General features: G+C 53.9%; 11 protein-coding genes across 11 annotated transcripts; 7 read left to right on the top strand and 4 right to left on the bottom strand.

Annotated features, from left to right (window-relative positions):
- Position 1: 1 nt before the first annotated feature.
- P170DRAFT_398917 (putative cell surface receptor/MFS transporter (FLVCR)) lies at positions 2 to 1812 on the top strand (the record flags this gene model as incomplete). The annotated part of the gene is made up of 4 exons (XM_024846253.1): positions 2 to 133; positions 185 to 297; positions 366 to 714; positions 776 to 1812. 4 exons carry the CDS (start codon positions 2 to 4, stop codon positions 1619 to 1621), a joined length of 1440 nt encoding a protein of 479 aa, XP_024710360.1. The 3' UTR covers positions 1622 to 1812.
- A 330-nt stretch (positions 1813 to 2142) lies between these two features.
- On the bottom strand, positions 2143 to 3227 carry P170DRAFT_432591 (cytochrome b-c1 complex subunit 6 family protein). Its single transcript, XM_024848297.1, has 3 exons — positions 2792 to 3227; positions 2424 to 2546; positions 2143 to 2282 (listed from the first exon to the last, which is right to left on the bottom strand). The coding sequence occupies exons 1-3, from the start codon at positions 3105 to 3107 to the stop codon at positions 2218 to 2220; spliced, it is 504 nt and encodes a 167-aa protein (XP_024710359.1). The 5' UTR covers positions 3108 to 3227; the 3' UTR covers positions 2143 to 2217.
- Positions 3228 to 3553: 326 nt separating this feature from the next.
- P170DRAFT_470481 (uncharacterized protein) lies at positions 3554 to 4505 on the bottom strand (the record flags this gene model as incomplete). Its single annotated transcript, XM_024852762.1, has 3 exons — positions 3554 to 4084; positions 4140 to 4311; positions 4495 to 4505. 3 exons carry the CDS (start codon positions 4503 to 4505, stop codon positions 3554 to 3556), a joined length of 714 nt encoding a protein of 237 aa, XP_024710358.1.
- Positions 4506 to 5768: 1263 nt separating this feature from the next.
- On the top strand, positions 5769 to 6965 carry P170DRAFT_432589 (ankyrin). The gene has a single exon (XM_024848296.1). The coding sequence runs from the start codon at positions 5904 to 5906 to the stop codon at positions 6891 to 6893; it is 990 nt and encodes a 329-aa protein (XP_024710357.1). The 5' UTR covers positions 5769 to 5903; the 3' UTR covers positions 6894 to 6965.
- Positions 6966 to 7854: 889 nt separating this feature from the next.
- Positions 7855 to 10262, top strand: P170DRAFT_344988 (putative glycerol-3-phosphate acyltransferase Sct1; the record flags this gene model as incomplete). The annotated part of the gene is made up of 4 exons (XM_024843492.1): positions 7855 to 8025; positions 8100 to 8697; positions 8753 to 9021; positions 9075 to 10262. The coding sequence occupies 4 exons, from the start codon at positions 7855 to 7857 to the stop codon at positions 10260 to 10262; spliced, it is 2226 nt and encodes a 741-aa protein (XP_024710356.1).
- A 607-nt stretch (positions 10263 to 10869) lies between these two features.
- Positions 10870 to 11441, top strand: P170DRAFT_31186 (uncharacterized protein). Its single transcript, XM_024843253.1, has 2 exons — positions 10870 to 11308; positions 11432 to 11441. Exon 1 carries the CDS (start codon positions 10996 to 10998, stop codon positions 11227 to 11229), a length of 234 nt encoding a protein of 77 aa, XP_024710355.1. The 5' UTR covers positions 10870 to 10995; the 3' UTR covers positions 11230 to 11308; positions 11432 to 11441.
- P170DRAFT_432586 (undecaprenyl diphosphate synthase family protein) lies at positions 11431 to 12607 on the top strand. Its single transcript, XM_024848295.1, has one exon. The coding sequence runs from the start codon at positions 11537 to 11539 to the stop codon at positions 12416 to 12418; it is 882 nt and encodes a 293-aa protein (XP_024710354.1). The 5' UTR covers positions 11431 to 11536; the 3' UTR covers positions 12419 to 12607.
- Positions 12608 to 12751: 144 nt separating this feature from the next.
- lys9 (saccharopine dehydrogenase (NADP+, L-glutamate-forming)) lies at positions 12752 to 14682 on the top strand. The gene is made up of 6 exons (XM_024848294.1): positions 12752 to 12830; positions 12965 to 13018; positions 13167 to 13453; positions 13513 to 13551; positions 13615 to 14439; positions 14519 to 14682. The coding sequence occupies exons 1-6, from the start codon at positions 12779 to 12781 to the stop codon at positions 14612 to 14614; spliced, it is 1353 nt and encodes a 450-aa protein (XP_024710353.1). The 5' UTR covers positions 12752 to 12778; the 3' UTR covers positions 14615 to 14682.
- Positions 14683 to 15067: 385 nt separating this feature from the next.
- Positions 15068 to 16335, bottom strand: P170DRAFT_470477 (AHA1 family protein; the record flags this gene model as incomplete). Its single annotated transcript, XM_024852761.1, has 3 exons — positions 15068 to 15892; positions 15974 to 16056; positions 16113 to 16335. The coding sequence occupies 3 exons, from the start codon at positions 16333 to 16335 to the stop codon at positions 15068 to 15070; spliced, it is 1131 nt and encodes a 376-aa protein (XP_024710352.1).
- Positions 16336 to 17086: 751 nt separating this feature from the next.
- Positions 17087 to 21604, bottom strand: P170DRAFT_374521 (uncharacterized protein). Its single transcript, XM_024845289.1, has 3 exons — positions 21285 to 21604; positions 20732 to 21180; positions 17087 to 20667 (listed from the first exon to the last, which is right to left on the bottom strand). The coding sequence occupies exons 1-3, from the start codon at positions 21290 to 21292 to the stop codon at positions 17147 to 17149; spliced, it is 3978 nt and encodes a 1325-aa protein (XP_024710351.1). The 5' UTR covers positions 21293 to 21604; the 3' UTR covers positions 17087 to 17146.
- Positions 21605 to 24772: 3168 nt separating this feature from the next.
- On the top strand, positions 24773 to 26142 carry fbp1 (fructose 1,6-bisphosphate 1-phosphatase; the record flags this gene model as incomplete). Its single annotated transcript, XM_024851285.1, has 2 exons — positions 24773 to 24897; positions 24980 to 26142. 2 exons carry the CDS (start codon positions 24773 to 24775, stop codon positions 25917 to 25919), a joined length of 1065 nt encoding a protein of 354 aa, XP_024710350.1. The 3' UTR covers positions 25920 to 26142.
- Between the last annotated feature and the right edge of the window lie 55 nt (positions 26143 to 26197).

Here is a 26197-nt window from a genome sequence, read left to right as displayed (position 1 = left end):
AATGACCTCCAAATCCACCGCCCAAGAGCCCCCGGTGGAACTGCCCCCCGCTGGCCGTGGCTATAGGGTCTACAAGCGCCGGTTCTGGGGTCTGGTGCAGTTGGTCTTGCTGAATATCGTCGTGAGCTGGGATGTACGTATCTTGAACGATCCATCCTGCGTCAACTGACATAAACCTGTACAGTGGTTGACCTTTTCCTCCATCTCGACCACGGCGTCGGAGCATTTTGGGGTATCGGAGAGTGCCATCAATTGGATGAGTACCGGCTATCTCTTCGCCTTTTGTGTCGCCAGTCCGTGAGTCTCCCCTTGGGCGATGCCGTCCAATGGATATCCAGACTTAACTCTGGTTCACCCATTCCCAGTGTCGCGATCCTCACTCTCAACAAAGGAGGCCCTAAACCCGCCATCATCACCACGTCGGCTCTCTTGCTGGTGGGTAATTGGATTCGATATGCCGGCACTCGCGCCCGCGGGGGCATCTTTGGCGTCGCCATGTTCGGCCAGATCCTTATCGGATTCGCACAGCCCTTCTGTCTGAGTGCTCCGACTCGATATAGTGATCTGTGGTTTTCAGATCGCGGACGAACCAGCGCAACCGCTCTGGCAACACTGGCCAATCCGTTGGGCGCAGCACTGGGCCAGCTGATCGATTCATTCTGGGCCGAAGAAGCGAGCGAGATCCCAGACATGGTTCTCTACATCTCCGTCATCGTGAGGTCTCCCCCATTCGTCGCCGTGAACATTTTTGAGAGGCTGACCCGCCACAACCCAGGCCACGATCGCTTCCCTGCCTTCTTTCTTCCTCCCTGCAAACCCCCCCACGCCCCCGAGCGCCTCGTCCGCCGCCACCGTCCAGGCGCCTCTCCTGCCAGCCCTCGGTCAGCTGCTGCGCACGCTGGAGTTCTGGCTCATCCTGATCCCCTTCTCCGTCTACGTCGGCTTCTTCAACAGCGTTTCCTCGCTGCTCAACCAGATCCTCTCCCCGTATGACTTCAGCGAGACGGAGGCGGGCATCGCCGGCGGCATCCTCATCGTCGTCGGCCTGATCAGCTCCGCCATCATCTCGCCCATCACCGATCGCTTCAAGCACTACCTGGGCACCATCCGGGTGCTGGTGCCCATCGTGGCCATCTGCTATATCGCGCTGATCTTCGCGCCGGACAGCCCTGCCGGCATAGCGCCCTCGTACGTCGTGCTGGCCATCCTGGGTGCCGCCTCGTTCGGCCTCCTTCCCGTCGTGCTGGAGTACCTCGTCGAGATCACGTATCCGTTTTCGCCGGAGATCGGCAGCACGACCTGCTGGACGGGCGGGCAGCTGCTGGGCGCCATCTTCATTCTCATCCAGGACGCGCTGAAGGCCGGCGACCGGGCCTCCCCGCCCGGGAATATGCAGCGCGCCCTGATCTTCTCGGCCGTCATTGCGGCGGTCGCGGTGCCATTTCCCATCTGCATTGGGCTGTTTGGGCGTGACGTGCGGCGCCGACGGCTGGATCTCGACCGGGGAGTCGATTTGGACGCCGTCGAAGACGGTCGGGTTGATGTGCAGCAGATGCAAAGCGGCGAGGACGGTGCATCCCCTGCAAGGTCCAGGTTCGATCTCAAGTTTTGGTCGAGATGAGGTCGGTGGCTGGGGACGTTGGAGTTGCTTGCGATGAGATATGCCAATACCCTTTTAGTTTTGTTTTTGTTCGTTGACGTTTGCTGCTGTCGAGAACCCTGCTTCTAGTCAATTAAGTGTCATGTACTCCGTATCATGTTAGCCATTCATAAGTATCGTGTTAGTTTAAGGTGGTGTCTTGACGCTCATCGGCCGATAGTGAGAAGCACCGAATCTAGGAGAGCAGTAACATTTCGTTCTAAACACAAAGAAAATTAAGAAGCACAGTTCCAACAGGCAGAAAAACCAGCTATCTGTACATACACGGCGAAGGATCCATTTCCCCCTTCCTTCACATGTTTTATAAAACAAACAAACACACAAATCCAACACCGAAAGAGGAATTCCGTTCCTTTTCCGTGTCGGAATCCGTCCAAGGCAGAGGCGACCGCCAGAGGACCTCGCAGCCATTGCGCTTGGATGTGAATCCCCGTCCACTGCTCCTCTTTCGTATCGCATCCAGATGGTCAATACGTGACACGCGCCGTTCGTTAAACCCGTTTTGTCATTGAACCATTAAGAGAAACGTGGCAGGAATCGTCACGGGAGCGACACATTTATTTGAGGGACTTCCAGAGCTTGGGGGCGGCGCACTCGGTGGCACAGTGGGCGAGGTGGAAGACTACAAGAGAAAATTTCGTGTCAGTGATGGGTGTTCTGGCACGATGCAGACTGCTTTGCGAGCCCCGAACATCGCCCACAGAGAGCAGATACCGCATCGATTACCCAGCACGACAGCGCTGGGCTAACGGGATTCACTTACACTCCTCAACGCAGTCCTCCTTGGGGCCCTTGTAGTCCTCATCTTCCTGCTGCTGGGTGACACGCTCAACGCACTCGTCGAAGTGGTGCTTGGCCGGGGCACACTGGGAGGAGTTGGCACACTCTATCAGATGACAAAAGTCAGCTTCCAATCTGTGCAGATCATGGTAAAGAGCAATGCATCATTTGGCGGGTCTTGCGACAATGGCATTGATGGGACGGTGCCGAATCAGCCCAGCGTCGGCTGACCGACAGGCCAATTGCCCATCCGCTGCTTCGAAGCCATTGTCGCGTAAATCCCGACCACGGCGGGAAAAATCCCAATGAAAACGGGGCGGTCAAAGTCAAAGCGTATTTTCAGCGACTCACCCTCCTCGAGCTGGGGCTTGATGTCCTCGGGTTCCTCTTCTTCTTCCTCTTCCTCCTCTTCTTCCTCCTCGGCCTCTTCCTCTTCCTCCTTCTCGGGCTCCTCCTCGGAGGCCTCCTCAGCGGGGGTCTCCTCGGCCGAGTCCTCGGTCTTCTCGGAGCTCTCGTCGGCGGTCGATTCCTCGCTGGCGGCCGACTTCTCTTCGGGCTGGGTCTCCTGGCTGGGGGTCTCCTCGGCGGTCTCGGCGGGAGCCTCAGCCTGAGCCTCGGGGAAGCTCAGGGAGGAGATCATGTCGGAGAAAAAATCGGTGAGACCCATCCTGAAGCGTGAGGAGGGATCAATTGAGGAGACTGGAGGGTCTGGGATCCAAGATAGTGGTGGGGGGGAAGTGGTGCAGGTGGCAGCGACGGAGCGAGGATTGATGAGGTTTTGGGGTTGGTTTTACGAAAGCTGCCGGGACCAGGAAAATCGGAACGCCCCGGCGAATGTGTTATTGTCGCACACGTGATTGGCTGACGCTTCGGCAGGGGATCGCCCAATCACTCTGGCCTCCTTTCTACTTACTTACTGACCTACGCATGTAACTAACTAGTTATAGGTTTACGCTGAGTACAAACTATGGCTTGGTCTCGGATTATTCGCTTATTCATTGTACTGTACAGCAATACACCCCCTCTCGGTATACAGGCTCTCTCGAAGGGAACAGTGGATGAATCGTGCTAGAAAGAAGCAACGTGAATTCCCAAATCACATTTCCTTGTCCGCTAGCTCCCTCGGCGTAGTCTTTCTTCGAACTCGTGTGCTACGCTCTGTTGCTGGACTTCCTCATACCCCGGAGGCGGTTCCATAGGTTCGGGGCCTGAGGCGGCGGCTCGATCAGCTGTCGGCGACTGTGAACTTGGCGACGGATCACTTGGGTTACTACCCAACCCAGATGTGGTCGGGCCCTGTGACGGCCCAGTGTAGGCGGGTAACTCGTCCAGGTGGACGGCAGACATGTCAACGTTCCTAGCCCCCCGGCTGCCTTCCTGGGACACGTCGACAGCCTGCTGGAGGCGCTCCTTAATCCGTTCGAAGTGGTTATGGAAGTCAAATGCCCCTCCTTCTTTGAAGGTTACTTTGAGCTGCACTGCAGGCAATGCTGGCGGGATACCTCCGCCCGGGACGGGTTGGACAAGGGCCATCCACTGGTTTGGGCCGAAGAATGGAGCCGAAACATGCGTGTCGTGCACATTGAGCAGGGGAACGGAAAATGATTGAAACTCCTTTGATTTCTGCGATGGAATGTAGACGACCTGGGAATACACTGTCAGCCGGCGTCAAGAAGATCAGAGAGGGCGGTATGATTACCCGCTGGTTTGTGACGGAGATATGGCCGGCGCTGCTTTGGATGTTTAATGTCTCCTTGCCTTTGTAGGAACCAAGCGGCTGTAGGGAAAAGGAAGTACGGGGAGGAGATGTGTAGATCGATTGCTCATTAGGAAGGCGAACAAAGCCTTCCCGATCATTAAGCATCACCCAGCTGTGCGAGATATTAGATTCAATCCAACATGACACATTTGTGGACATCTGTAGAGGTAAGGGTGGGCCGGTGATTTCAAGAAGAGAAGGAAGAGAGGTAATAATTAAGTCCACGGCGGAAACCACGTATAGCGCAGGCTACTATCAAATCATTTGGACGGGGAGCAAGGGTGCAATCACATACTTGACCGACATGTTGTCGTCGCAAGACCGTCTGTAGCCAGAGCGATTGATCCTGAAGTAAAGTCGGCAAACCCGAGACCGAGCACTCTGGTTAAAAGATGTCCGAACCAACACTCCGCGATATTAGTCGGACTGTGGATAGCGGATGAGACCACGGTCGAAAGGACGCTGAAGATGTAGAAAAGGGGAAACAAGGGGACCACTAAAAGCAGCAGAAACTGTCGGGTAAAAGGTCCAAGCTGGAGGACACGGTAACGATTGATGAGTCTGTTCGGATTCGATTTGGCTGTATGGTTTGAACCCGATGATAGAGGCCGTAGTATATCAGGGTCAGGAACAGGATGGGTTAAGAACACTGACGCGGCAGCGATGAAAGACGGGATTGTCAGTTCGACCGATGACAGCCGAAAAGAAGGACGGTAATTGTTTAGTACGTTCACACTCCAGGAGGCTGGGAACAGTGATGGGTATCAAGATCAATGGCAGTAACAATAACAATACTAATAGGAATGGCTTGGGTATAAAGGCATAATGGCAAGAACTAGATTAACGTCGGGATGAGAGAAGGAGTTGGGGTCACTTTTTCGCGGGGTCAGGCGGGGACGAAGGGAGGGAGGGAAAAAAAAAAAAAAAAAAAACGGCCCAGACCTCTCGACTGTCGGCAGAAACGAGACATTCTGATTCTCCCCGTGAATCCTGTCCCTGCCAACTCCTACTAAATATTCTTCTTCTTTTCTTTCTTTCCGTGCTGTCGGTCATCGTGCATCAACCTGATGCACGGTCAAAGGGTCTAGACTCGTTTGTTAAGTTAGCCTTTGATTGCCATTGTAACCCGGTCTTTCATCTTCATTGTGGCTCATTATTTGATCGGTGTCGCTTTGACAAAATGGTGTCAACCAGGAACATAGGTCAAACACTTGGTTTGTATGAGAAGAAGACCTCTTTCATCTCGCTCTGTCCCTTGTTCGATGGTTCATTGTCGGTTTCTCTGACTCTTCGTCATAATGCATAATATATAACTTCCTCGTAGAACTCCCTAATTGTCATCGCCGCCAACGCCATGATACTGTTCTTTTCTACTCTGGTCCTCACTATCGGTTGATTTTTGCATTATTAGCTTTTATACTTCAAATTCTTTCTTTTGATCAATAATTCCAGATGACATCGATCTGCGACCTTCCGCTAGAAATGCTCTGGGAATGTACGGATTATCTGGAACCAGCAAGCCTCAGTCGATTTGCACGAACCTGTCGGGGGTTCCACTACTGTTTGCGAGAGAAATTGAAGCGGACGGCAAAAGCATATGCTCTGCCACCCCAGGAAGTCTATGATAAATACCTGAAGAAGGAGTCAGACGGCAGGTACTATGCACATGTCTTTGACGAGGAAGAGAGTGCTCCCCGAGAACCCATGGCTGAGGCTATCATGAGTGGCCGAGTGGATGCCCTCCAGGGATTCCTCGACGTCGATGTAAGTCCCGATTCCTACACCATCGATGGACGTCGAATGCTCAGCGTGGCGATCCTGCACGATCAAGTTGACTGCGCGGAGCTTCTTCTGCAGTATTATGCCAACCCTCGCCGGCCAGACCTCACCGGCAACATCAACGTGGAATGCAGGGTACCGTTCTATCATGCGGCAGCCAGTTGCGGAAGGGGAGGCGAGGTAATATACTCGCTCCTCGAGGCCGGGGTCAAAATCACATCCATGAATGTCTTCCGCTTGATCCGCAACCGGCCCGATGCCTTGGATATCTTAGTCTCTGCCGTTGAGCACGGGACGGATCTTGGAAGCCTAACCGGGCACGACGGATCGACGGTTTTGCACAATGTGATTTACGACTGGATAGAACTCTACCCTGTAGTGCAGGAGGATGGACTGCGAGTCTCAACGCCCTTGGTAGGAGACCCGGGACTGATAGACTACATTGTGACCAGCTATCCTGACCTTCTTGATGAGCAGAACCTCATCGGCCAGACGGCCCTCCACCGAGCTCTGTGCTACTCGAAAAACAACCCCGGGATTGCCGAGCAGTTAATCGAAATGGGATGCGCGGTTGGCATCCCGGACGAATGGGGCCGTCAGGAGTTGCACTATGCGGTCCAGCAACTCCAATGCAATGGCGACATTGTGCGCGTCCTGTGTAGCAGACCCGAGGTCGATGTCAATGCGGTTGCCAATATCATCCCATATGGGAGAGTGGATCCCTTGCGAATGGCGGTTTATGATGGTAATTATGAGATGGCGAATGTATTGCTGGAAGATTCTCGGGTGTTGGTTCACCCCGAATGCCGCGAGTTTGTGAGATCTTTGGCACAAGGGGATCAGTGGATTCATGGAGAAAAGACACATTCTCAAATCTGCCAATTAGCGTATACGTGCCTGAATAGTACATCTTAAAATCCATATCCCCGTAGAGCGTCGTAATACTATTGTTCCTTCAGCTTGTCCTCCGGGAAGGGAATGTGATAGTAGGAACTAATACCGACAGGCTAATAATCATGGGACATGGCGTGTCTCAACAGGTTGATGATTGCAACGGGGGTTCGATGCGCCCAACATTCGCCTCAACGACGTCGACATGCAAGTCTGCCTGAGGATGATAAGGAACGGCGCTTATCCGCTTTGGGCAACCCTGGGCGAGGGAGAAAACTGCCGCTTTTTTTTTTTTTTTTTTTTTTTTTTTTTTTTTTAATTCCTTCTTTCTTCTTCTTTAAAACACCCAAGTACCTCCTCCGTAAGGATTCTTGACTCCTGCCCCCTAGTGATTATATGCTCCATGCACGAAACATCGCTCCTTCCTTGTCCTCGCCATCGTGCGCTTCCAGATCATGATGATGTAACGCAACCAACGGCCCCGACTGGATCTGAAGTTGAATGGAGGGAAGCCAAGGCACGACGTTAGCGCCGGCTCCTCTTCTTCCCCGCCCCAAAACCAAAAGTGTCCATGACACTCCGCTAAGGGCCCTTGTCACATGGGGCGCGCCGTTTGGGGGTTCTTTTTTTCTTTTCCCCTTCTCTCTCTCTCTCTAGTCTCTCGCCCGCATCGACCTTCCCCTCGTGGATTTCCATGCGCTCGTTTGATATCGCAGTAAGTCGCCTTCAAATACTGCGAGCACCATCGGCTGAACAATTCCAGTCCGACTCAATCGAGTTTGCAGCCTGAGCTGCCCATGCCTCGCTCGGTTGTGTCGTGTTGACGCGTGCTTTGCACCACTCTGTCGGAGAATAACGCCACTCAGTCCTATCGCCTGTTCTGCCCTCTTCGTTGTCGTCCCTTCCCCCCGACTGCTCGACACGAGAAGAGTGCGACCGACTTGGAGAAGGGAATTTGCGGCAGCGTAAAGCCCTCTACAACGCCATGGCGAAGCAGCCCTACATCCCTCCCTTAATTGGGTGGCTGTATGACCTCGTCCTATGGACATTCTCGGTGCTCGCGGACCTTTTCTTCAGGGAGGTTCACCCGCGAGGCTCTTGGAAGGTTCCGCGGAATGACCCTATGATCATTGTCGCGGCCCCTCATGCTAATCAGGTATGGTGTCCTTTGTTTGAGTTGCTTTTTGCAGCTTTGGACATTGTACATACTAACGTTGGGCTTCATTATAGTTCGTTGATTCGTTGATTCTCATGCGCGTGATGCGCAGCGAAGCTCATCGCCGCATTTCATGGCTCATCGCGGAGAAGTCATTCCGGCGCAAGTTTATCGGTTTACTGGCGAGGGGCATAGGGACGGTCCCTGTTGCTCGAGCAATGGACAATATGAAGGTCGGCGCCGGAACAATCTATCTACCTGATCCTGTCAATCAGCCCACCCTGGTGCGTGGCATAGACACCAACTTTGAAGGACCCGGATTCGAAAAGGAGGGCACAATCGCTCTCCCAACCATCAACCGAACCTCACACAGTGGTACAATTGCGGAGATTCGGGGACCGGAGGAATTGATATTGAAGAAGCCTTTCAAAGCGAGAGATCCTTTGTACCAACTTACTGGTCGGAAGGACATTACGAACGACGGGCAATTTACGGGGGATTCATCGGACAGGGATCTGGCTGGTTTTAAGGGCGCCAAGTTCAAGGTCTCGCCTCATGTCGATCAAACGGCAGTCTACGAGGCAGTCTTCGCTCGGCTTAATGCTGGTGGCTGCGTTGGTATCTTCCCCGAAGGTGGTAGCCATGATCGGACTGAACTGCTTCCCTTGAAAGGTGTGTCGTCCCATTGATTTTGATTGAAATTGACGATTTCTAATCCCCGTACCAGCTGGTGTTGCTCTGATGGCCCTTGGAACGCTGGCGGATAACCCGGATTGTGGCTTGAAGATTGTACCCTGTGGAATGAATTACTTCCACGCCCACAAGTTTCGCTCCCGTGCTGTCATTGAGTTCGGAACTCCATTCGAGGTGCCGAGAGAGCTGGTCGAACAGTATAAGCGCGGCGAAAGAAGGGAGGCAGTCGGAGCCCTGTTGGACACTATATATCAAAGCCTGGTTGCAGTGACGGTCACCGGAACGGATTACGAGACTCTTATGGTTAGTTATCTTTTGATGCTTCTTGTATGAGGCGAGAACTGACAAAGCTACAGGTTATCCAGGCTGCTCGCCGCCTTTACAACACCAAGGGCAAGAAGCTTCCATTGCCCATGGTCGTTGAGCTGAACCGGCGTTTGGTTAAAGGGTATACTCATTTCAAAGATGACCCTCGCATCGTGCATCTCAGGAAGTCCGTTGCGGATTACAATCGCCAGCTGCGTCTTCTGGGTATCCGCGACCACCAAGTCGATTATGCCAAGTTCAGGTTCTTCCAAGTGATCTTTACGTTGATTTCTCGCTTGGTCAAATTGGCCCTACTTGCCATTGCAACGCTCCCCGGTCTGCTTCTGTTTGCACCCGTTTTCATCGCCACGAAATTGATTTCTATCAAGAAGTCCAAGGAGGCCCTAGCTGCCTCCACGGTCAAACTGCAGGGGCGGGATGTCATGGCGACCTGGAAACTTCTGGTTGCTCTCGCTTTTGCACCCGCGCTCTATGCGTTCTACACGGCGGCTTTCACCTTCTGGGCGTACCACAACCGGATCCAAGGGATTGTACCAGACCGGATGCCACTGTGGCTGATCGTACCCGTCGGCATGATCCTATTTCCGACCATCACCTTTGCGGCTCTTCGGATTGGCGAGGTTGGCATGGATATTTTGAAATCTCTGCGTCCACTGGTCTTATCTTTGAATCCATCCTCCGCCAACACCCTCGTCAAACTTCGACAGCGACGCGCTGAGCTGGCTCAGCAAGTCACCGATGCCATCAATACTCTGGGGCCCGAACTATTCCCAGACTTTGACGCGGCGAGGATCGTGACGGATCCTTTCCGCGAGTTGAATCGTAGGCCGGATGAGGAGCCGCTTCCGATTCCTGAGATTCGACGGACGAGTACTACGGATTTCGGCGAGGGCTCGCCAACTCAAGAGCCCCTTCCTCGCAACGAGTCGTTCCATAACCTGGCCAACATTGGCTTTTTTTCGACGCGACCTCCAAGCCGCAGTCGCAGCCGTAGTAGCTCCTTCGGCGGTCGACCGGGCTCCTCCGGACAGCAACTGAAGCCTCTCAGCCAAGTCACCACCAACGACGGTTTGGAACAGGTAAGCAGCAAGATCCGGGATGCCATGCGAGAACGGGGCGAGCGGCGGCGGCGGCAGAGCGAAGACAGTAGTAGCTGGGATATGGCGGGCTCGGGGCCGGGGACTCCTTCCGGGGATGAGAACCGGAAGAATATATAATCTTCTTAATAATCATAATTCTGCTTTTGAGGTTATCGGGGAGGAATGCGCGTGAGTTTTGAGCGTTGAGCGTTGCATCGAATCTGGGTGGAGAGCGGACGGGGCCGGGCGTTGTACGGTAGTTACCTCGGGGTTGCATGTATGGCCTTGTGAGATTCCATTTGACTCCGGATGCAAGAGCTCTCCCCTGAGTAGAATGAAGGACGTGGTATGCAGCGTAGTCGAGGACGATGGTTGGGGCTTCCACGTGGACCCACCGAGAGTCTGGCGGTTACGTCGCCCGTCGGATTGTCGCCCATCTTTCCTCCAAACTAATCGACCGACCTGTCACCGACTGACTTGCTCGCTCTTGCTCTCGGCCTGCCGTCGCTCCCTTCTTGTTGACTCCGTTGCGACCACTTTAGCTCCTTGGCCGGGGTCCTTTTTTGCCTCCCAGCGTTGTCTGATCGGCCACCACCGCCTATTAGAAAATTCTCGTTAGGGGGAACACAGAGAACAGTGTAGCCTGATGGACACAGCCCTACCAGCCAGGATCTCCGTTGTTTCCTGTCCCTAGTCGACTGGCCGCTCTCTGAACCCACTCCATCTCAATCGCCCCCGTCTCGTCTTCCTGCTCGTTGCTCCGCATATCGTCGTCCTGACACCCATCCGTTCCGTTACTCTCGGTACTTCGGTGGCCACTCCTCCCACCCCAACTGTCACTTGTCACCATCGCTCTCGTTGTCCGAACACCATGTCGACGTCAATGCATCTGTCCCGTCTTCGGAAATGGGTCCTTGCATCTCCGCCAATCGAGTTCGCTCTGTCCAGGCTCCGAGACTTGCTGGTTGGAGCGCTCAGGCAAGGGCCAGTTCCACAGCATATTGCTTTTGTGATGGATGGAAACCGAAGGTTCGCCCGAACACACGGGATCGAAACCGTCGAGGGTCATAACTTGGGGTTCGAGGCGCTGGCTAGGGTGAGTTAAGCAAAACCAACCCTTCGTTTTGTTTGGATGTCTCATTTGTCCTCTTGATACCCTATCTCTTGTACCCTTTCGACCCCGTGTTTGTTCTCCGAGATCTTCGGTCCCATGGCCAGCTGTTGTCATTGTATCGGGGTTGCACAAGAAGATTCGTTCCGGTTTCCCGTTTCCTTCATCCGGATGCTGACGATGTTTGCCTCTCTAGATCCTCGAAGTGTGCTACCGAAGCGGAGTGAAAGTGGTCACGATCTATGCGTTCAGTATCGAGAACTTTAAGCGATCGAAGTTTGAGGTGGATTCCTTGATGGAAATGGCCCGGGTGAAGCTGGCACAAATGGCCCAACACGGTGAAATTCTGGATCGGTATGGCGCGAAGGTCCGCATCTTGGGTCGGTTGGACCTGCTCCGACCGGACGTACTCGCTGCGGTCAACAAGGCGGTCGACATGACCGCCAACAACGGCGATCGGGTTCTCAACATTTGCTTCCCCTATACATCTCGCGACGAGATCACCGGCGCCATCCGGGATACCGTCGCCGACTATAGCCAGCCGCTGGACTCGGCTCACGCGGCGTCCGCTGGCCAGCGGACCCCCTTCTCGGAGACCCATATTGCGTTGAATATCCGAGCGCAGAACCACAAGACGGAGGAAAGCAGCAGCGACGTCGAGTCTTCGTCGGAATCGCTGTCGCAGGGCGAGGACGGGGCGCCCAAATCGGATCGTCTGAACAGGGTCTACGAGTCGGGCTCCTCCTTCTCGTCCTCCACAACCCTCCATCTCGGCGGCCATGCGGAGGCAACGAATGGCAAGACCGCCGTGTCGAATGAGTCCGGCCGCTCTGTTTTCAAATCCCCGGAAACCATCACGCGACAAACATTATCCGAACACCTTTTTACGAAGGACAGCCCTCCTCTTGATCTACTTATCCGTACCTCCGGCGTGGAACGTCTCAGCGATTTTATGCTCTGGCAATGTCATGAAGATACGGAGATTGTTTTCCTCGATGTGCTGTGGCCCGAGTTCGACCTGTGGCAATTCCTGCCGGTCCTGTTAGGATGGCAGCGGAGAATCTCGAAGTCGCGCAAGAACCCCGAGGCCGAAGGGAATTTTGACGGAGAGACGTCAGAATCTCCCGAGGAAGATACGGATGGGACGACGTTAAGTCCTGCCGAGAAGGTCAAGGGCCTGTAGATTTATATACCTTGCATTCAACCTGACGGAGTGTTTTCCTTTCTTTTCTTTCTGTTTCGTTTGCCCTTGACTCGTCTTTCTTTCCTTTTTTTTGGAGTTCGTTTGTTCTGGACATAACCATACGACCGATATCCCCGAGAGTTTTTGCTGTACATAGCCTCATACCAAGCCGCATTTTTCTTTTTCTTATAGAGGAATGAATCATTACATTTGCAGCGTCATGATTGACTGCCGGATTTGCCCTCCGATACCGCAGCCCCACGTGACCCCCCACCGTGGAGAGGACGGCCTTCTTGTTCTTGACTCACGCCGTCTCCCCTCCTCTCTCAATCACATCATTCATCCCCTCCAATCGTCACAATGCCTAACCAAGTTGCTGGTTCCAAGGTTCTCCTGCTGGGCTCGGGTTTCGGTATGTTGTCTTACTCTCGTCCTGATATTCTAGAGCTTCGCCAGTCCATGTTCCATCCGGAACCCCGCATTCGGTGCCAGCAGAGCTCCCTTTCTTCTTGGGCAACGACTAACTTTGTTTGCTTTTGTCTGTAGTCACCAAGCCTACTGTTGAGGTTCTGAGCAAGGCCGACGTCAATGTCACTGTCGGTATGTTCAATTGATATCACAGCTCGGGATGGGGTGATGCTGCTCCACCGCACGCCCCAAATAACCCCCTCCCCTCCCAATGAAAGGTCTGGGCGAGGAATTGCGAGGCCCATGGTGAACTAACCATTGATCTTCTCGTCCATTGCAGCTTGCCGAACCCTCGAGAGTGCCCAGAAGCTCTCCGAAGGTTTCAAGAACACCAAGGCCATTTCCCTTGACGTCAACGACCCTGCCGCTCTGGACAAGGCTCTTGAGCAGGTCGACTTGGTCATCTCGTTGATCCCCTACACTTTCCACGCCGTGGTGATCAAGTCCGCCATCCGGACCAAGAAGCATGTCGTCACGACGTCGTACGTCTCTCCCGCCATGATGGAGCTGGACGAGGAGTGCAAGAAGGCCGGTATCACCGTCATGAACGAGATCGGTCTCGATCCGGTATGAGACAGTCCACCGTTGAGATGTTCGACGTTTCCAGTGTCTAATTGTATATCTAGGGTATTGATCACTTGTATGCGGTCAAGACTATCTCCGAGGTATGTTTCTTTCTTCCTGCTCCCACGTCCCAAGCCTGACTCGAGCTTTTTCTGGCATGATAGGTCCACGCAGAGGGTGGTCAGATCACCTCCTTCCTCTCTTACTGTGGTGGTCTCCCCGCCCCCGAGTGCTCCGACAACCCGCTCGGCTACAAGTTCTCGTGGTCCAGCCGTGGTGTGCTCCTTGCGCTCCGCAACGCCGCGAAATTCTACCGGGACGGCAAGGAATTCAGTGTGGCCGGCCCCGATCTCATGGCCACCGCCAAGCCTTACTACATCTACCCCGGATTCGCCTTCGTTGCGTACCCCAACCGGGACTCCACTCCCTTCCGTGAGCGCTACAACATCCCCGAGGCCCAGGACCTTGTCCGCGGCACTCTTCGCTACCAGGGATTCCCCGAGATGATCAAGGCTCTTGTCGATATCGACTTCCTGTCTGACGAGCCCCGCGAGACGTTCAACTCTCCCATTGCCTGGAAGGAGGCTACCCAGCAGATCCTGGGCGCCGCCTCGTCCAGCGAGAAGGACCTGGAAGCGGCCATCTCGTCCAAGACCGCCTTCGCTACCAGCGAGGACCGCAACCGCATCATATCCGGTCTACGCTGGATCGGTATCTTCTCCGACGAGAAGATCACCCCCCGCGGCAACCCTCTCGACACCCTCTGCGCCACGCTCGAGAAGAAGATGCAGTACGCCCCCGAGGAGCGCGACATGGTCATGCTCCAGCACAAGTTCGGCATCAAGCACAAGGACGGCTCCCAGGAGACCCGGACCAGCACCATGTGCGAGTACGGCGTTCCTGGCGGCTACTCCGCCATGGCCAAGACCGTCGGTGTGCCCTGCGGTGTCGCCGTCAAGCTGGTGCTGGACGGCACCATCAGCGAGAAGGTATGTTTCTCCCGCTCTCGTCCTTCTGATCTTAAAATAAGGAAAGAACAATTTGGCTAACTATCCTAAAACACAATAGGGTGTCCTTGCTCCCATGACCATGGACATTTGCGCTCCTCTCCTGAAGACCCTCAAGGAGGACTACGGCATCGAGATGATCGAAAAGACTCTGTAGATCTCCTTTATCTAGCTTCATGGCGGATATGACGATTAAAAAAAAGTAAAATGAAATTTATGTAACGATCTACTATATATATTTAGATTACGTGTCTACGTAAATTAAACTGTGTTTATACATACCTACATACCAGAGTACTCTACCACTCGTACAAGGATCTCGTCTGTTACTTTGAAGTTCATTATGTGATTCAACTTTACATTTGCTCTAATCGTGGGACCTTTTTCTATCGTGCAATCGTCCAAACCATTTCCTCATAAGCGCCAAAAGAGAAGAGGAGCCAGACAGACCCAAAAAGCAAGGGATGTATGAGAGCGTCAAGCGTCAAAGATTCGTCATTGGGGATGAAAACCATCAAGTTTATCCAAATCTCGGCCCCCGGACAGGGTACCTTTGACGCAGAGAGAATCCCGGAGCGCCTTCATACTCCCTATATATGGCATTGTGGAATCATCGAGTCTCCAAATATTCGCGCACGCTATCAGAGAATAGTGCCAAACCTACACCAAAAACAAGCACAACAAAAGAAATCAGTAGCTGTCTCCAAGAAAGCAAGGGCGGTCTGGCAGCAAGAATGGTAAGGAAGCAAATTTGCCAGCCAACAGGGGAGGGCACATACCCGAATGTCTGCTTGATGCTGCGGACGTAGTACATCTCCCAGTTCTGCTTGGTGACGTCTTCCTGGCCAACGGGAACGCCGGTCCAAGTCACACGCATCTGGGTGACACCGTCGGTGTTGTTCTGGTCAAACTTGATCTCGAGGGTGCTAAGATGTCCCTCGGGCCATTGGGCCAGACGCCACTTCTGCTCGATCAAGGTGGGAGCCTCCAGCTTGGAGAACTCTCCGTTCACGTTGCCATCAAAGATAGAGAACTTTCCTCCCACCTTGGCACCATCGAATTGACGAGGGGGTCCACGGGTGAAAGCGGCAATGCGCTGAGGGTCGGTGAAAGTGTTGTACAACTCCTCCGCAGTGGTACGGAACTCATCCGAGGCAGTGACGGTGGTGGTGTTCACGGAGACTTTGTTGGTGGTGGTAGTGGTGGTGGGTTTGGGGGCAGAGGCCTGCTTGGTCGTCTGGGGGTGGTAGGTAGGAGCAGCAAAGCCACTGGATGGGTTAACACCCGGGGCATGCTGAAGATCCTTGCCGTGCTCGGCGATCAAGGTCGGCGCAAGCTGGCTCAGCTGCTGTCTCAGCTGAGGCACAACCTTCGAGCGAACGAGGTCTTTCACGGGCTGCTTGGACGAGGTTTCCGAGTGGATCTCGATTTCAAACTATGTATTACCAGCGTCTACAGTCAGTCACCCTATACCCAACGACAAAGCACTGAGAGGGGACATTATAAGGGAACATACAACGTACTCATCTTCCTCTGTATCGTGGGCTACCTCAGGGATCGTGATGGTACCGCTAACAGACTCCTCGTCCTTGGTCTTACCTGTCGAAAGGATTTAGTCGTGCCCCAGAAGGGTGAAGCACTCACTATTCACGAACCTTCATACTCAAGTCGGACCTTGACGTCGAACAGGGTGATGACCTTGTTCTTTCGCTGGCTGACATCTACGTCGCCATCCACGCTCAGTAGATTGGAGATCTTGGCGGTGACACCATCTTCCTCGGCGGTGATCGAGCAAAGATTCTTGGTCAGGAAGTCCTTGGCCCAGGCCGAGGCATCCTTATTCACCCAGTGCCAGTTGTTGGGGTTGTGAAGAACCATGATGGTATTGCTGGTATTAAAATTGTTTATTTAAAAAAATAATCTTGCTAATTGTTCTTGCTGTAAGAGATGTTGTACTCTAATGCAGACAACGGCACGTATTATCTCCGGGGTTCTGTAAGGAATTCTGCCCAGCGCAGAATCTTTTCTTCTTAGTTTCAAGGTTCTGTCAGGAGAAAAACTCTGAGTCAGCAATGAATCACTCGAAGTAATTGACGTGGGTCAAAATAAAGTCGTGGTGGCATATTTCTCAGGATCACGGGTAGCGTTCCCAGATCGCAAGCTACTCAGCAATGAAGCAGGACTTTTTCAAATCAAGCCTCTTTCTGACTGGTGCCAGCTATAGGATCTCATCATCGAGAGGCAAGGCACATCCAAAGCATGAAGGCAATTGGATGGTGCCAATTGGTACCAAGCAAGTGTGCGAGGGCGACCAAAAAAGGAGGGGTAGGGGAAGCAAGGCAGGAAAAGGCTCGACTTACAGTTAACAGAGCAAGTCCAGGCACTGGAACACTGCAAAAGTAGATCAATCCGGGATCCAAGGAATCAAGGGAAGTACCGTGGCGAGGCGGGGGGGGGGTTGTTAGTTAAATAGCATTGCGTGTTGGCGAGGGAGAGAAGAGCGAAGAAAGAGCGAAAAAGCGAGACTAAAGAAAAAGGAAACCTCTAGAAGGTGGGTCACGTGGTATTACTGACTAAGGGTATCGTGCGGAACATCGCGGTGGGACTGAGTCCACTCAGAAGGAAAGAGAAAAAAAAGGAAAGGAAAAGCAAAGAAAAAAACAGTGTGCGAAATCATCACTTCGTCCCGTCATGCCTCCTCCAGCCGCTCCAGATCCTCCCACCCATTCTCCTCCATCAGCTGCTCCTTCGCACGCTCCCGGAGGCCCTGGATGGCACTTCCCAACGCCTCGGTCCACTGACCTTCCACCGTAGCCACTTTGTCCTTGAGATCGTTGGTCAAGGCCCGCTCCTCGTCTGCACGCGAGTCTTGCATCTCCCGCCGCACCGAGTCTTCGGCCTCGCCTTGACGAATACGCTGCGCCTCCATAAGCTTGCAGTTGGCTTTCATAACCGCGGACTTCACCTCGTGCAAGAGGCAGAAAAGGTTGATCTGCGACTCAATGTACTGGTAGCTGGATTTCTCGGCATGTGAGATGAGCGTGTAGAGATACTGCAGCGGATGGCGGTGGTAACTTGGGTTCTCCTCGTATTCATTGGCCGGGATCTGGATCTGAAAGCCATCAAGATCCTCCGGGACTTGTTGGACCAGGGTAAGAAGCGACGGTGCAATATCCCAGAAGGCAGAGAGCTGTAGTTCTACACCCCGAGCGGCGTTTTCTTCAATCACGGCCAAGAACGATTCAAGGCGAGCCAAGGCAGCTGCTTCGTAATTGACGCGCCGGTCCTGGGCGTCCTTGACAAAGAAAGCGTTGGTCTCACGCACTTTCTCCTCGTTGAGCTTCTGCTTGTAAGGCAGGAGGACCACGGCCTTGTATTTCTCGTCTCGGTCACTGACCAGATCGTGCATCTCCCGGTGCAACTGCTCCCGCGCCTCGAACAGCCATTTGAGCTGCGTCAGTTTTTCCAACAGCTCCGGTTTCTCATCACCTTCCTCTTGGGTCTGATCCGGTGTTTCATGCTGCGCGTCATCAAACATCTTGCTGCGTAGCTCGTTGATGCAGGTGGTAGCTTTGGTGATTCGATCATTCAGAATCGCGTGCATAGGCTTGAGCACTGTATTTTGATATGCATCCAGCTCTTGTTTTGCCAAGTTTCGTTCGTGCTTGTTTTCTTCCTCGATCAGAGCAGCCTCCGCTTCCGCAGCTTCCGCGAAAGTGATGCTTCCTTGTTGGATCTGGCTCTGGATGTTAGCCTTGAATTGTCGGCGACCCTCCTGGATTCGCTCCTGATGGGCCTGCGATAGAGTTTCAACCTCCGTTTTATGCCGTTGCCTCGTAGTCTTAACCTCGGAAAGATCGCTGATGGATCGGACTAGGGTACGGTATGCGACAAGGTCCGGATGACTGTTATTTACAGCCGGATGGTGCCGGGGATAAGGGGGCGGCAAGGTAATCAGCCTCGAGACATCCATTTTTTGCGTCTCTTTAGAGATACTGTGGCCGGCAGTGCTGGAGTATTCCGACGGCGCAAAGTCCTCATGCCATCCGACCTTCTCAGGCGGATATTCATCAGGGCCATAAGCGGTAAATTGGTCTCCGGACTCGAAGGCATCGCTCGAGTTGCTGGCCTCCACAGAATCACGTCCCTGGGGCCATTGCAAAGACTCGCGAGGCAGACCCATATACTTGGACTCTCGTTTGGATCGCAGAATCCTTCGCTCGCCACCCTCACTACTGGATTTGGACTCCCACCAACGGCTCGGGGCACGGCCTCGGGAGCTCATCTCGTCGTTGCTCATGCTGAGACTTGCTATGGGCGACAGACAGGGTTTGTAGTTACTCCACCAGGCCGACTCCGGACGAGACTGCTGGGGAATATCTAGCCTTGGAGCTCCCCTAGATGGTCGCCGCGACAATGAAGGGGGGACGACTGGCTGAGGAGGCGGAGCAGGCTTGGGTGGAAGTTCAAATAGCTTCCGACGGACCCCTTCTAAGTCCAGCGAATTCGAGCCCCATATCTTGGAGTACCTTTCTCGTCGAACTTGGGATTCCGCGATGATGAATTCGGTGAAAACCCTCAAAGCCTCTGCTTCGTCCGCCGCGCCAGCCTCCTTCTCAATAAACTCTTTGTGCCTTTGGATCGCGTCGTTCATAAAAGTCGCATCTTGATTCACAACGGAATTCAACGATGGCCCTTGCGACATCGGAACACGACGAGGAGATAACGTCGAGACCGATTGGAGCTGATCATTGGGCAAATGTAATATGTGCGAGACCGGTCGATCTTCTCGTGATCCCGGCCGGGACGGTGGATGGACCTCCTGGGCAGATTGCAACGGCGGCGTTGGGAGGGCCTTCGGTGGTAAAGCCGGAGAAGCTCCCTTGGGGAAGGTAGACGGTTTGTCTCCGTCAGGCGAGAATGGCGGAGTCTGTGCATAGCCCCGAGATGGTCCTAGAGGGCTCGGTTCGGCTCGAGGAGTCGAGAACGAGGAACGATTGGAGAACAGCCCGGTTGAGGAGGCCCTGGAGCGTGAAGTCGGTTGCTGTCCGTCAGACCCGACGCTGTGATTGCTGCGTGGCGTGGCTCTTGTTGTAGCCTGCTGCCGAGGGTGCTCAGGAGTGACATTGACGTCGTCCAGAACTAGATTGGACGGCTTGACTTGCTCCAAGGCCTCAGCCCAAGGGTTGCTGCTCATGGATACGGCGCTGAAGTCGTCCATAACTTGGCTCTGCCTGTTTCGACGCTCAACTCGCCTCTCTCTGATACCCTTGGTGCTCGTGTCTCGAATGGCTGGGCTACGAAAGAGGCCACTTGTCGAAGAGCTCTGAGAAGGATGAGCGGATGTCACCGAACCAGTACCATTGGTGTCGGGACGATGTAACGATGTGCTTGTTGTATCAATATGCAGAGGTGCTTTGCCTCTCTGCCTAGCCTCCGCAGATCCCTCCTCCACCCAGTCAGCCGGGGTGGGCGGGATACTGTCCAAGCCAGTTCCTAAGACTGGAGGAGGTCGAGTTCTCGTCGTCCTCGCCGCTGACTGCGAGTGGCGTAAGGAGGAGGCATCGGACAGACCACTGACGCTTTGTGACCTCGTAGAGGATGGGGGAGGGCCTGGAGGGGGTGGCGGAAGGGGCATTCCGGGTTCCCATCCACCTCCCGGCGGCGAACGACTTCGGGATTGGCTCGTGGCCCTCGACGTGCTCGCACTACCCACAATTGGGCCCGCCGAGACAGCTCGTCGGGAAGCTGGCGGTCGAGACATGTCATCGTACTGAGCAGTTGCAACCATGTGGTTGTTGTGGTTACTCGGATGTGACGGCTGCATACTCGGGGGCGAGGCCATCACGTACGCCCTGGAACTGGAAGCGAACGCGGGCTGTTCTCGGTATACATCGGTTCTGTTATGAGAGGAAGACCTCGAGCTTGGGACTCCCTGGGGTAAGGGAGGAGGCGGAGGCAATGAAACTTGCCTCGTCAGACCTGCGTCGCCTACCACGGACAGCGGGCGAGTACGAGGAAGCGGCTGTTGGCGATACTCCACGGGAGTATCGGCCCCATGATGCACCTGGCCATTATAGGTAGACACCGCACCAGGGGATGCGGAGCCTGCTCTCATGGCGGGTCCCTGGTTCACATGGTCCCGGTGTTGCTGTTGCTGGGGCTGGCTGGGAGGTGAGTAAGGCGGCGGGGGCGGCGAGAGGGACATCTCTATAGGAATCTTCAGTCAGTGATTTGTCTCTTCGCACAAGTCCCCTCACGGTGGCGATCGAACCTGAGTGCCCCGCTGGTCGGTGGTGCGACATGACGCGAAGCATATTGTTCGCCTGCGGATACGCAGACTGTGCCGCATGCATGTGAGCTCCGTTCACCGGGCCCCAATCCTGTGGATTGTACGGGACCGTGTACTGTCTCGATGCCATGGCAGAAGATGTGGCGGGGAAGCCTCCCGGGGTTGTCACGGCAGGAGACTGGCTTTGCGTGAAGGGGCTGGACAGGGAGGTGGTCGAGAGGGGCGTCGATGCGTAACCGGCACCAAGAGCGACTCCGAGTCCTTGGAACTGTTGACCACTCAAAGCTGTTGTCAACGGAGGGGGCTGTACAGCATGATCTCGACGACTGGGGGAGGGTTGATTGCTGGAGCCAGCATGGGGAGCGGGCCAGCCGTTGCGAGGATAAGCACTGGACGGCGGCTCGTCGCCAGCATTACTTGGAGGCCACCAGCTATGATGCACAGCCCGCAATCAGTACGATGAGGACCTCACAAGCAAAGTTCCCGGAAGAATAGGGCAGGCAGGGACAATGGCGGGTGAGAGGGGCTCGCGCACCTATTCATACTGCCGCAAAGATTAAGAGCCAACCGGACGTGAAGCCATGGCTACCGGCCGCGCGTAGAAGTGGAAATGGGATCGAGAGCAATCACAACGGCCCCGAGCCTACCAGACGCGACGGCAGAAGGGGAGCGAGAGAGGGAATGCAGATTTCTATTCTTTGCAACAGCTTCGCAGGCCCACCGCGCACGATGGGCGGCTTGCATGTCTCCAAAAGGAATCGGCCGTTCGACGGGCATAACTCGTGGGATCCACCGGCGGTGGCCATGAGATAAAAATAAAACACCAAGACACCGTCAGGCTGGATGAGAAGGGGACAGCGGCGAGGGTCTGCAGAGTCGGGACGGGGTGAAATGCAGGCCAGCGAGGTTCATCACGGCCGGCGTGCTGTTGGGGCCGCCGGCGCTGGATTTGCGCGTCGTGACAGGCTGCGACCCCGGTCGGCTGCAGCGAACCAGATCGCTCGTCACACTCCAGCGCGACAAGTCTGGCCCGGTTGCATGACGAGAAGATAAAAAGGGCCACCGCCAGGGGCCATTTCCCGCGGGGACTCGCCTGCTGATTGGGGGGGATCATCGGCCACAGGCGCCTACACGGGGGGATACAACTGGCGTCGACCAACGGGACAGGCCCAGAGAAATGGTGGTGTTGCTATTTTGGATTCTTTGATTTCATTCTTAAGCTCGCACTAGTGACTGCATACTTTTCTAGATCGCCCTGGTGCCAGAAGGCGTGGTGTCACCCGGGGGTCGCCGCTGATCGGTTTCCCACGGGTCATCTCAAATTTCAGGTCCTGCTTCACTGGAGTCATATTAGCATTTCTCCGATCATCGTCATGGCGCGTGCAAAGACAAAAACAAGAATGTCGAGCTGCCATTTCAGATAAGTGCCCTGTCACAGGCAGTGGTCATCAAGGTATATATTTTATGTTGACCGTCGTGATTAAATAAAAGTAAATCATCATTGAAGACATGGCAGCCCGAGTGAAAGCAAAAAAGATCAAACAAATAACTCACATTAGTCAAAAATGTCGCCCCGAGGACCCCGTCCGAAGACAGAGTCCTCGGCTCTACATGAGTGGGAGCATCCCAGCTACTGCACAGATCAATCAGCATCGAGCACTTATTTACATATCCAACAAGTGAACGGGTATGTGACTGATCAGTCATGACAGTTCTCGTCCTGGTCAGCAGAGCCGACTTGGACATATGCTTGTCTTTGTGTGATGTCAAATCATCATGGTGTGGTCGGTGGGCAGAAGGAACGAGAGCGGAGAGCCAACATACAGGGATCTCCGACCGAAGTGATCAATGGTTCTAACCAAGTCCTAGTCACTTGAAGCATGTTAGCCAAATTCCTGAAAGTTTCAACAATGTTATTGTGCTCAAAATGCGAGTCAGATTTGCATGAATGGTAAAAAAAAGATGGTGTCAGCATCGATAACTCGAATAAGACTCGTCATCTAGGGAATCATCATAGTGCTAATGGGAAAACTCTGAATCGTGGCTTCCAATGTACCTTTATAAGATTGATAAACCGAACGCTCTCATGACTGTCTAGTGAACTACTAGTTCTTCTGGAATTAGCCTCAAATCATACCCAATGACGGATGAATTGCGTGGCTGGAGGTTGTATCTCAGTGGGCGAGGTTTTCTAGGCCTGCCGCAAAAATGGCATCTCCTTCAAGACCGGTCGTTTTGTCTAACGCCGTCGGAGCCCAGTGCCGCTTCATCTTTGAAACATCTCCGTGGAATGATGGATGGTATCGAGATCCTTACCATTTGAACAGGCCATGAAGGCATTGGGAAAGACATGAACAAACTGCAGTAGCAATCTTCTTTCTGTCAGCACTCGCACACCAAACATGTATGAGGATAAAACAGGTGTAATTGAAACATGCAGATCAGAAATAGCCATTTGATATCGCCAAGGACCCGAAAGTCTCAGTCGGTAATTTCCAGCGTATATATACGAAGAAGCATCATGCAAGTGGGGAGTACCAGGTGTTTGAGACAAGAAAATACGTACCGTTCTTCTTTAACCCTGCTTGGTGTGACAACGCTGTGCTAGGTTTAGTAGTCCTGTGGTCCAAGTCAGCAAACTGCGGGAGCACAATCGAGGTGAATCAACAGTGCAAAAGAAAGCTTGCCAAGCATATCAGACTGACGTGCAAAACAATCGAGTTTTCATGCCCAAAAAGGTCAAAGACTCTAGTTTGTATGGTTGTGGGTAACATCATGCAAAGGGAAGGGACGAGTCCGAGGTGGTCGGTACGTACCAAAATCATCCTGCATCTGGCGGATTGAGATGGTCAGTGGAACATCAGCATGAGCAATTCGGCAATTGAACTACGACACAGACACTGGGACGAGGCTTGTCAAACATTCTTGAGGCCATCATCGTGTCAAGACCGGCACCAGGCCGTGGTCGAGTGTGTGCGGGAAGAAGGAAAAGCTGAAAGCAAAGCGCGCGCGGCGAACTTTTTCAAGCTCACTTTTCCGGAGCTAATTTTACCGAGCGCCGCTAGGCCCAAGCGGGCTAGCGGCAGCGAGCGGACGAGGATGCTTATGTCAGCAGTCCGACGGCGGTCAGCTGATCTGGTCTTAGTCAGCTCGCGATCGACGGAGGAAAGAGACCCGAAGCGGCCGGGGCCAGACTCGAATAGTTCACGATAGTTGGAGGTGGACTTCAAAACTCCTCGTGTCTGGTGACCGGCCGGGAAACCCACCCGCAGAACTAGTTGTCCCTGAGCGCATAGCATCGCATGTATCATATCCTCTGCACTGATTCGGGATCCCGTGTCCGACACGTGTCCACGTACTGGCGATCTACACCTGTCTCATCTCTTGCGTACAGCGTAGGTTCTCCGTCAAGCCCTGGAGGACTCAATAATGGCTCAGCAAGGCATTGTTGGAATAGATAGAGTAATGGGCTCTGATTGAAGGAAAGCCGGCCGGAAGAATTGTCAGCCTGAGGATCGGAGGCAGTCGGGAGAAAGAAAGAGGGGCCTTCCTGTTGCGGGGATTACGTACCGTGACCATCCCCGTGACATTGCGTCAACCCAAACCGGTTGGTCGCTTCTGACGTTGGGAGAGCCAGACTTGTCTTGCGCTTCATCTTGCTGCCCGATCCACCCGTATCCCATTTCTGGCTCGCCGCTAGACAATGATGTAAATTGCCTTGCAGGGAAAAAAAAGGGGGTCCGGCCATGGCGACGCCATAAAGAGCTCATGTCTGGCCCTGGGTCTGAAAAGACGTCTTGTCCATTTATTCGCTTCATTCCCTCATACCCGTGCAGCTAGATCCTAGTCGACGAGAATCTACTTCCCTTGCCTTCTCCCGCTCTCTTCCTGCTTTCTCCGTTGAACCGAGGTCGACGGTTGCTTTAAACTCCCCTCCTTCGCCTCGCCTCCTCTGCATACTTGTCAATTGACTCCGCTGGATCCCTTCCCCTTCGTCTACTCTACATCTTCCATCCACTCATCATGTCTACCGACAATGGCGGCGCTCCCCCCGTGGGACAGGAGAACATTAACACCGACATCGTCACGCTCACCAGGTTCCTGACCGAGGAGCAGACTAAGGTGCCCGAAGCCACTGGTGACTTCACGTAAGTGTCCACGCCTGCCCCGCTTCCTTCTTTTTCCGTGGGGAAAGTCGCCTGGAACTAACGGCGGGGCAACAATCTACAGACTCCTGTGCCACGCCCTCCAATTCGCCTTCAAGTCCATTGCCTACTACATCCGTCGTGCGTCTTTGATCAACCTGACCGGATTGGCCGGGTCTTCGAATACCACCGGTGATGACCAGAAGAAGCTCGACGTCATCGGAAATGACATCTTCATCTCCGCCATGAAGGGTTCCGGCAAGTGTCGCATCCTCGTCTCCGAGGAAGAGGATGAGGCGATCTTGTTCGACGAGCACCCCAATGCCCGATATGCCGTGGTGTGCGACCCCATTGACGGCTCCTCCAACCTGGACGCTGGCGTTTCGGTTGGCACCATCTTTGGTATCTTCAAGCTCCCCGACTCCCTGCTGGGTCCCGGGAAAAAAGTCACCGCCAAAGACGTGCTCTCCCCGGGAACCGAGATGGTGGCCTCTGGTTTCACCATGTACGGTGCCTCCGCTCAGTTGGTGATCACCATGCGCAACGGTGGCGTCAACGGTTTCACCATGGAGAACTCCCTGGGTGAATTCATCCTCACCCACCCCAACATGCAGATGCCCGCCAAGCGCGGTATCTACTCCGTGAACGAGGGTAACAGCATGTACTGGGAGGAATGGACCAACGAGGTCTTCCGCTCCATGAAGTTCCCAGGCGAGGGCAAGAAGCCGTACAGTGCACGATACATCGGTAGTATGGTTGCCGATGCCTACCGAACCCTGCTATACGGCGGTCTCTTTGCCTACCCCGCCGACTCGAAGAGCCCCAAGGGTAAGCTGCGTATTCTGTACGAGTGCGCCCCCATGGCCATGCTCTTTGAGAACGCCGGTGGTTTGGCCATCAACTCGCGAGCCGAGCGTCTGCTGGAGGTCGTGCCGGAGCACATCCACGACCGCAGCGGCGTGTTCCTCGGTTCGAAGGACGAGGTGCAACGGGTCATCGACACGTACAACAAGCACAAGAAATAAACGATCCAGCCCATGCAGATCATTTGATTTCGGTTGCATAGTTCTCGGTCGGTGTCCGGTACGGAGTTCTTGTGTCGTTTTATTTTCACAATGATTATTTTTAATGTCGTCGGTACATAACACACCGCGGGTGTGGAATATCGCCCGGTTTTTACCAGCAAATAGCTCACGATCTTCATGTATCTAAAAATTATAGCAAATTCAATATTCAAAAGTAAATCCAAATCTAACGTGATAGGCTCCGTGGGTTTTCTATCGAGCATTATCTGTCCTGGTGT

This window comes from Aspergillus steynii, assembly GCF_002849105.1.
Source record: "Aspergillus steynii IBT 23096 chromosome Unknown P170scaffold_1, whole genome shotgun sequence".
Taxonomy (NCBI): Eukaryota; Fungi; Ascomycota; class Eurotiomycetes; order Eurotiales; family Aspergillaceae; genus Aspergillus; species Aspergillus steynii.
The sequence above is the reverse complement of the archived record's forward strand: the minus strand, read 5'-3'. Positions and strand labels throughout refer to the sequence as shown.

Excerpts from the sequence above, each read along its gene's own strand:
- P170DRAFT_432591 (XM_024848297.1), bottom strand. The coding sequence starts at position 3,107 with ATGGGTCTCACCGATTTTTTCTCCGACATGATCTCCTCCCTGAGCTTC. Across the intron at positions 2,547-2,791 it reads CAAGCCCCAGCTCGAGGAGG|AGTGTGCCAACTCCTCCCAG; the intron begins GTGAGTCGCTGA and ends GTCATCTGATAG. Across the intron at positions 2,283-2,423 it reads GGAGGACTGCGTTGAGGAGT|TCTTCCACCTCGCCCACTGT; the intron begins GTAAGTGAATCC and ends TTTCTCTTGTAG.
- P170DRAFT_432589 (XM_024848296.1), top strand. The coding sequence starts at position 5,904 with ATGGCTGAGGCTATCATGAGTGGCCGAGTGGATGCCCTCCAGGGATTC.
- P170DRAFT_31186 (XM_024843253.1), top strand. The coding sequence starts at position 10,996 with ATGTCGACGTCAATGCATCTGTCCCGTCTTCGGAAATGGGTCCTTGCA.
- P170DRAFT_432586 (XM_024848295.1), top strand. The coding sequence starts at position 11,537 with ATGGCCCGGGTGAAGCTGGCACAAATGGCCCAACACGGTGAAATTCTG.
- lys9 (XM_024848294.1), top strand. The coding sequence starts at position 12,779 with ATGCCTAACCAAGTTGCTGGTTCCAAGGTTCTCCTGCTGGGCTCGGGT. Across the intron at positions 13,019-13,166 it reads CGACGTCAATGTCACTGTCG|CTTGCCGAACCCTCGAGAGT; the intron begins GTATGTTCAATT and ends CGTCCATTGCAG. Across the intron at positions 13,552-13,614 it reads CGGTCAAGACTATCTCCGAG|GTCCACGCAGAGGGTGGTCA; the intron begins GTATGTTTCTTT and ends CTGGCATGATAG.
- P170DRAFT_374521 (XM_024845289.1), bottom strand. Across the intron at positions 20,668-20,731 it reads CCGACCAGCGGGGCACTCAG|AGATGTCCCTCTCGCCGCCC; the intron begins GTTCGATCGCCA and ends AGATTCCTATAG.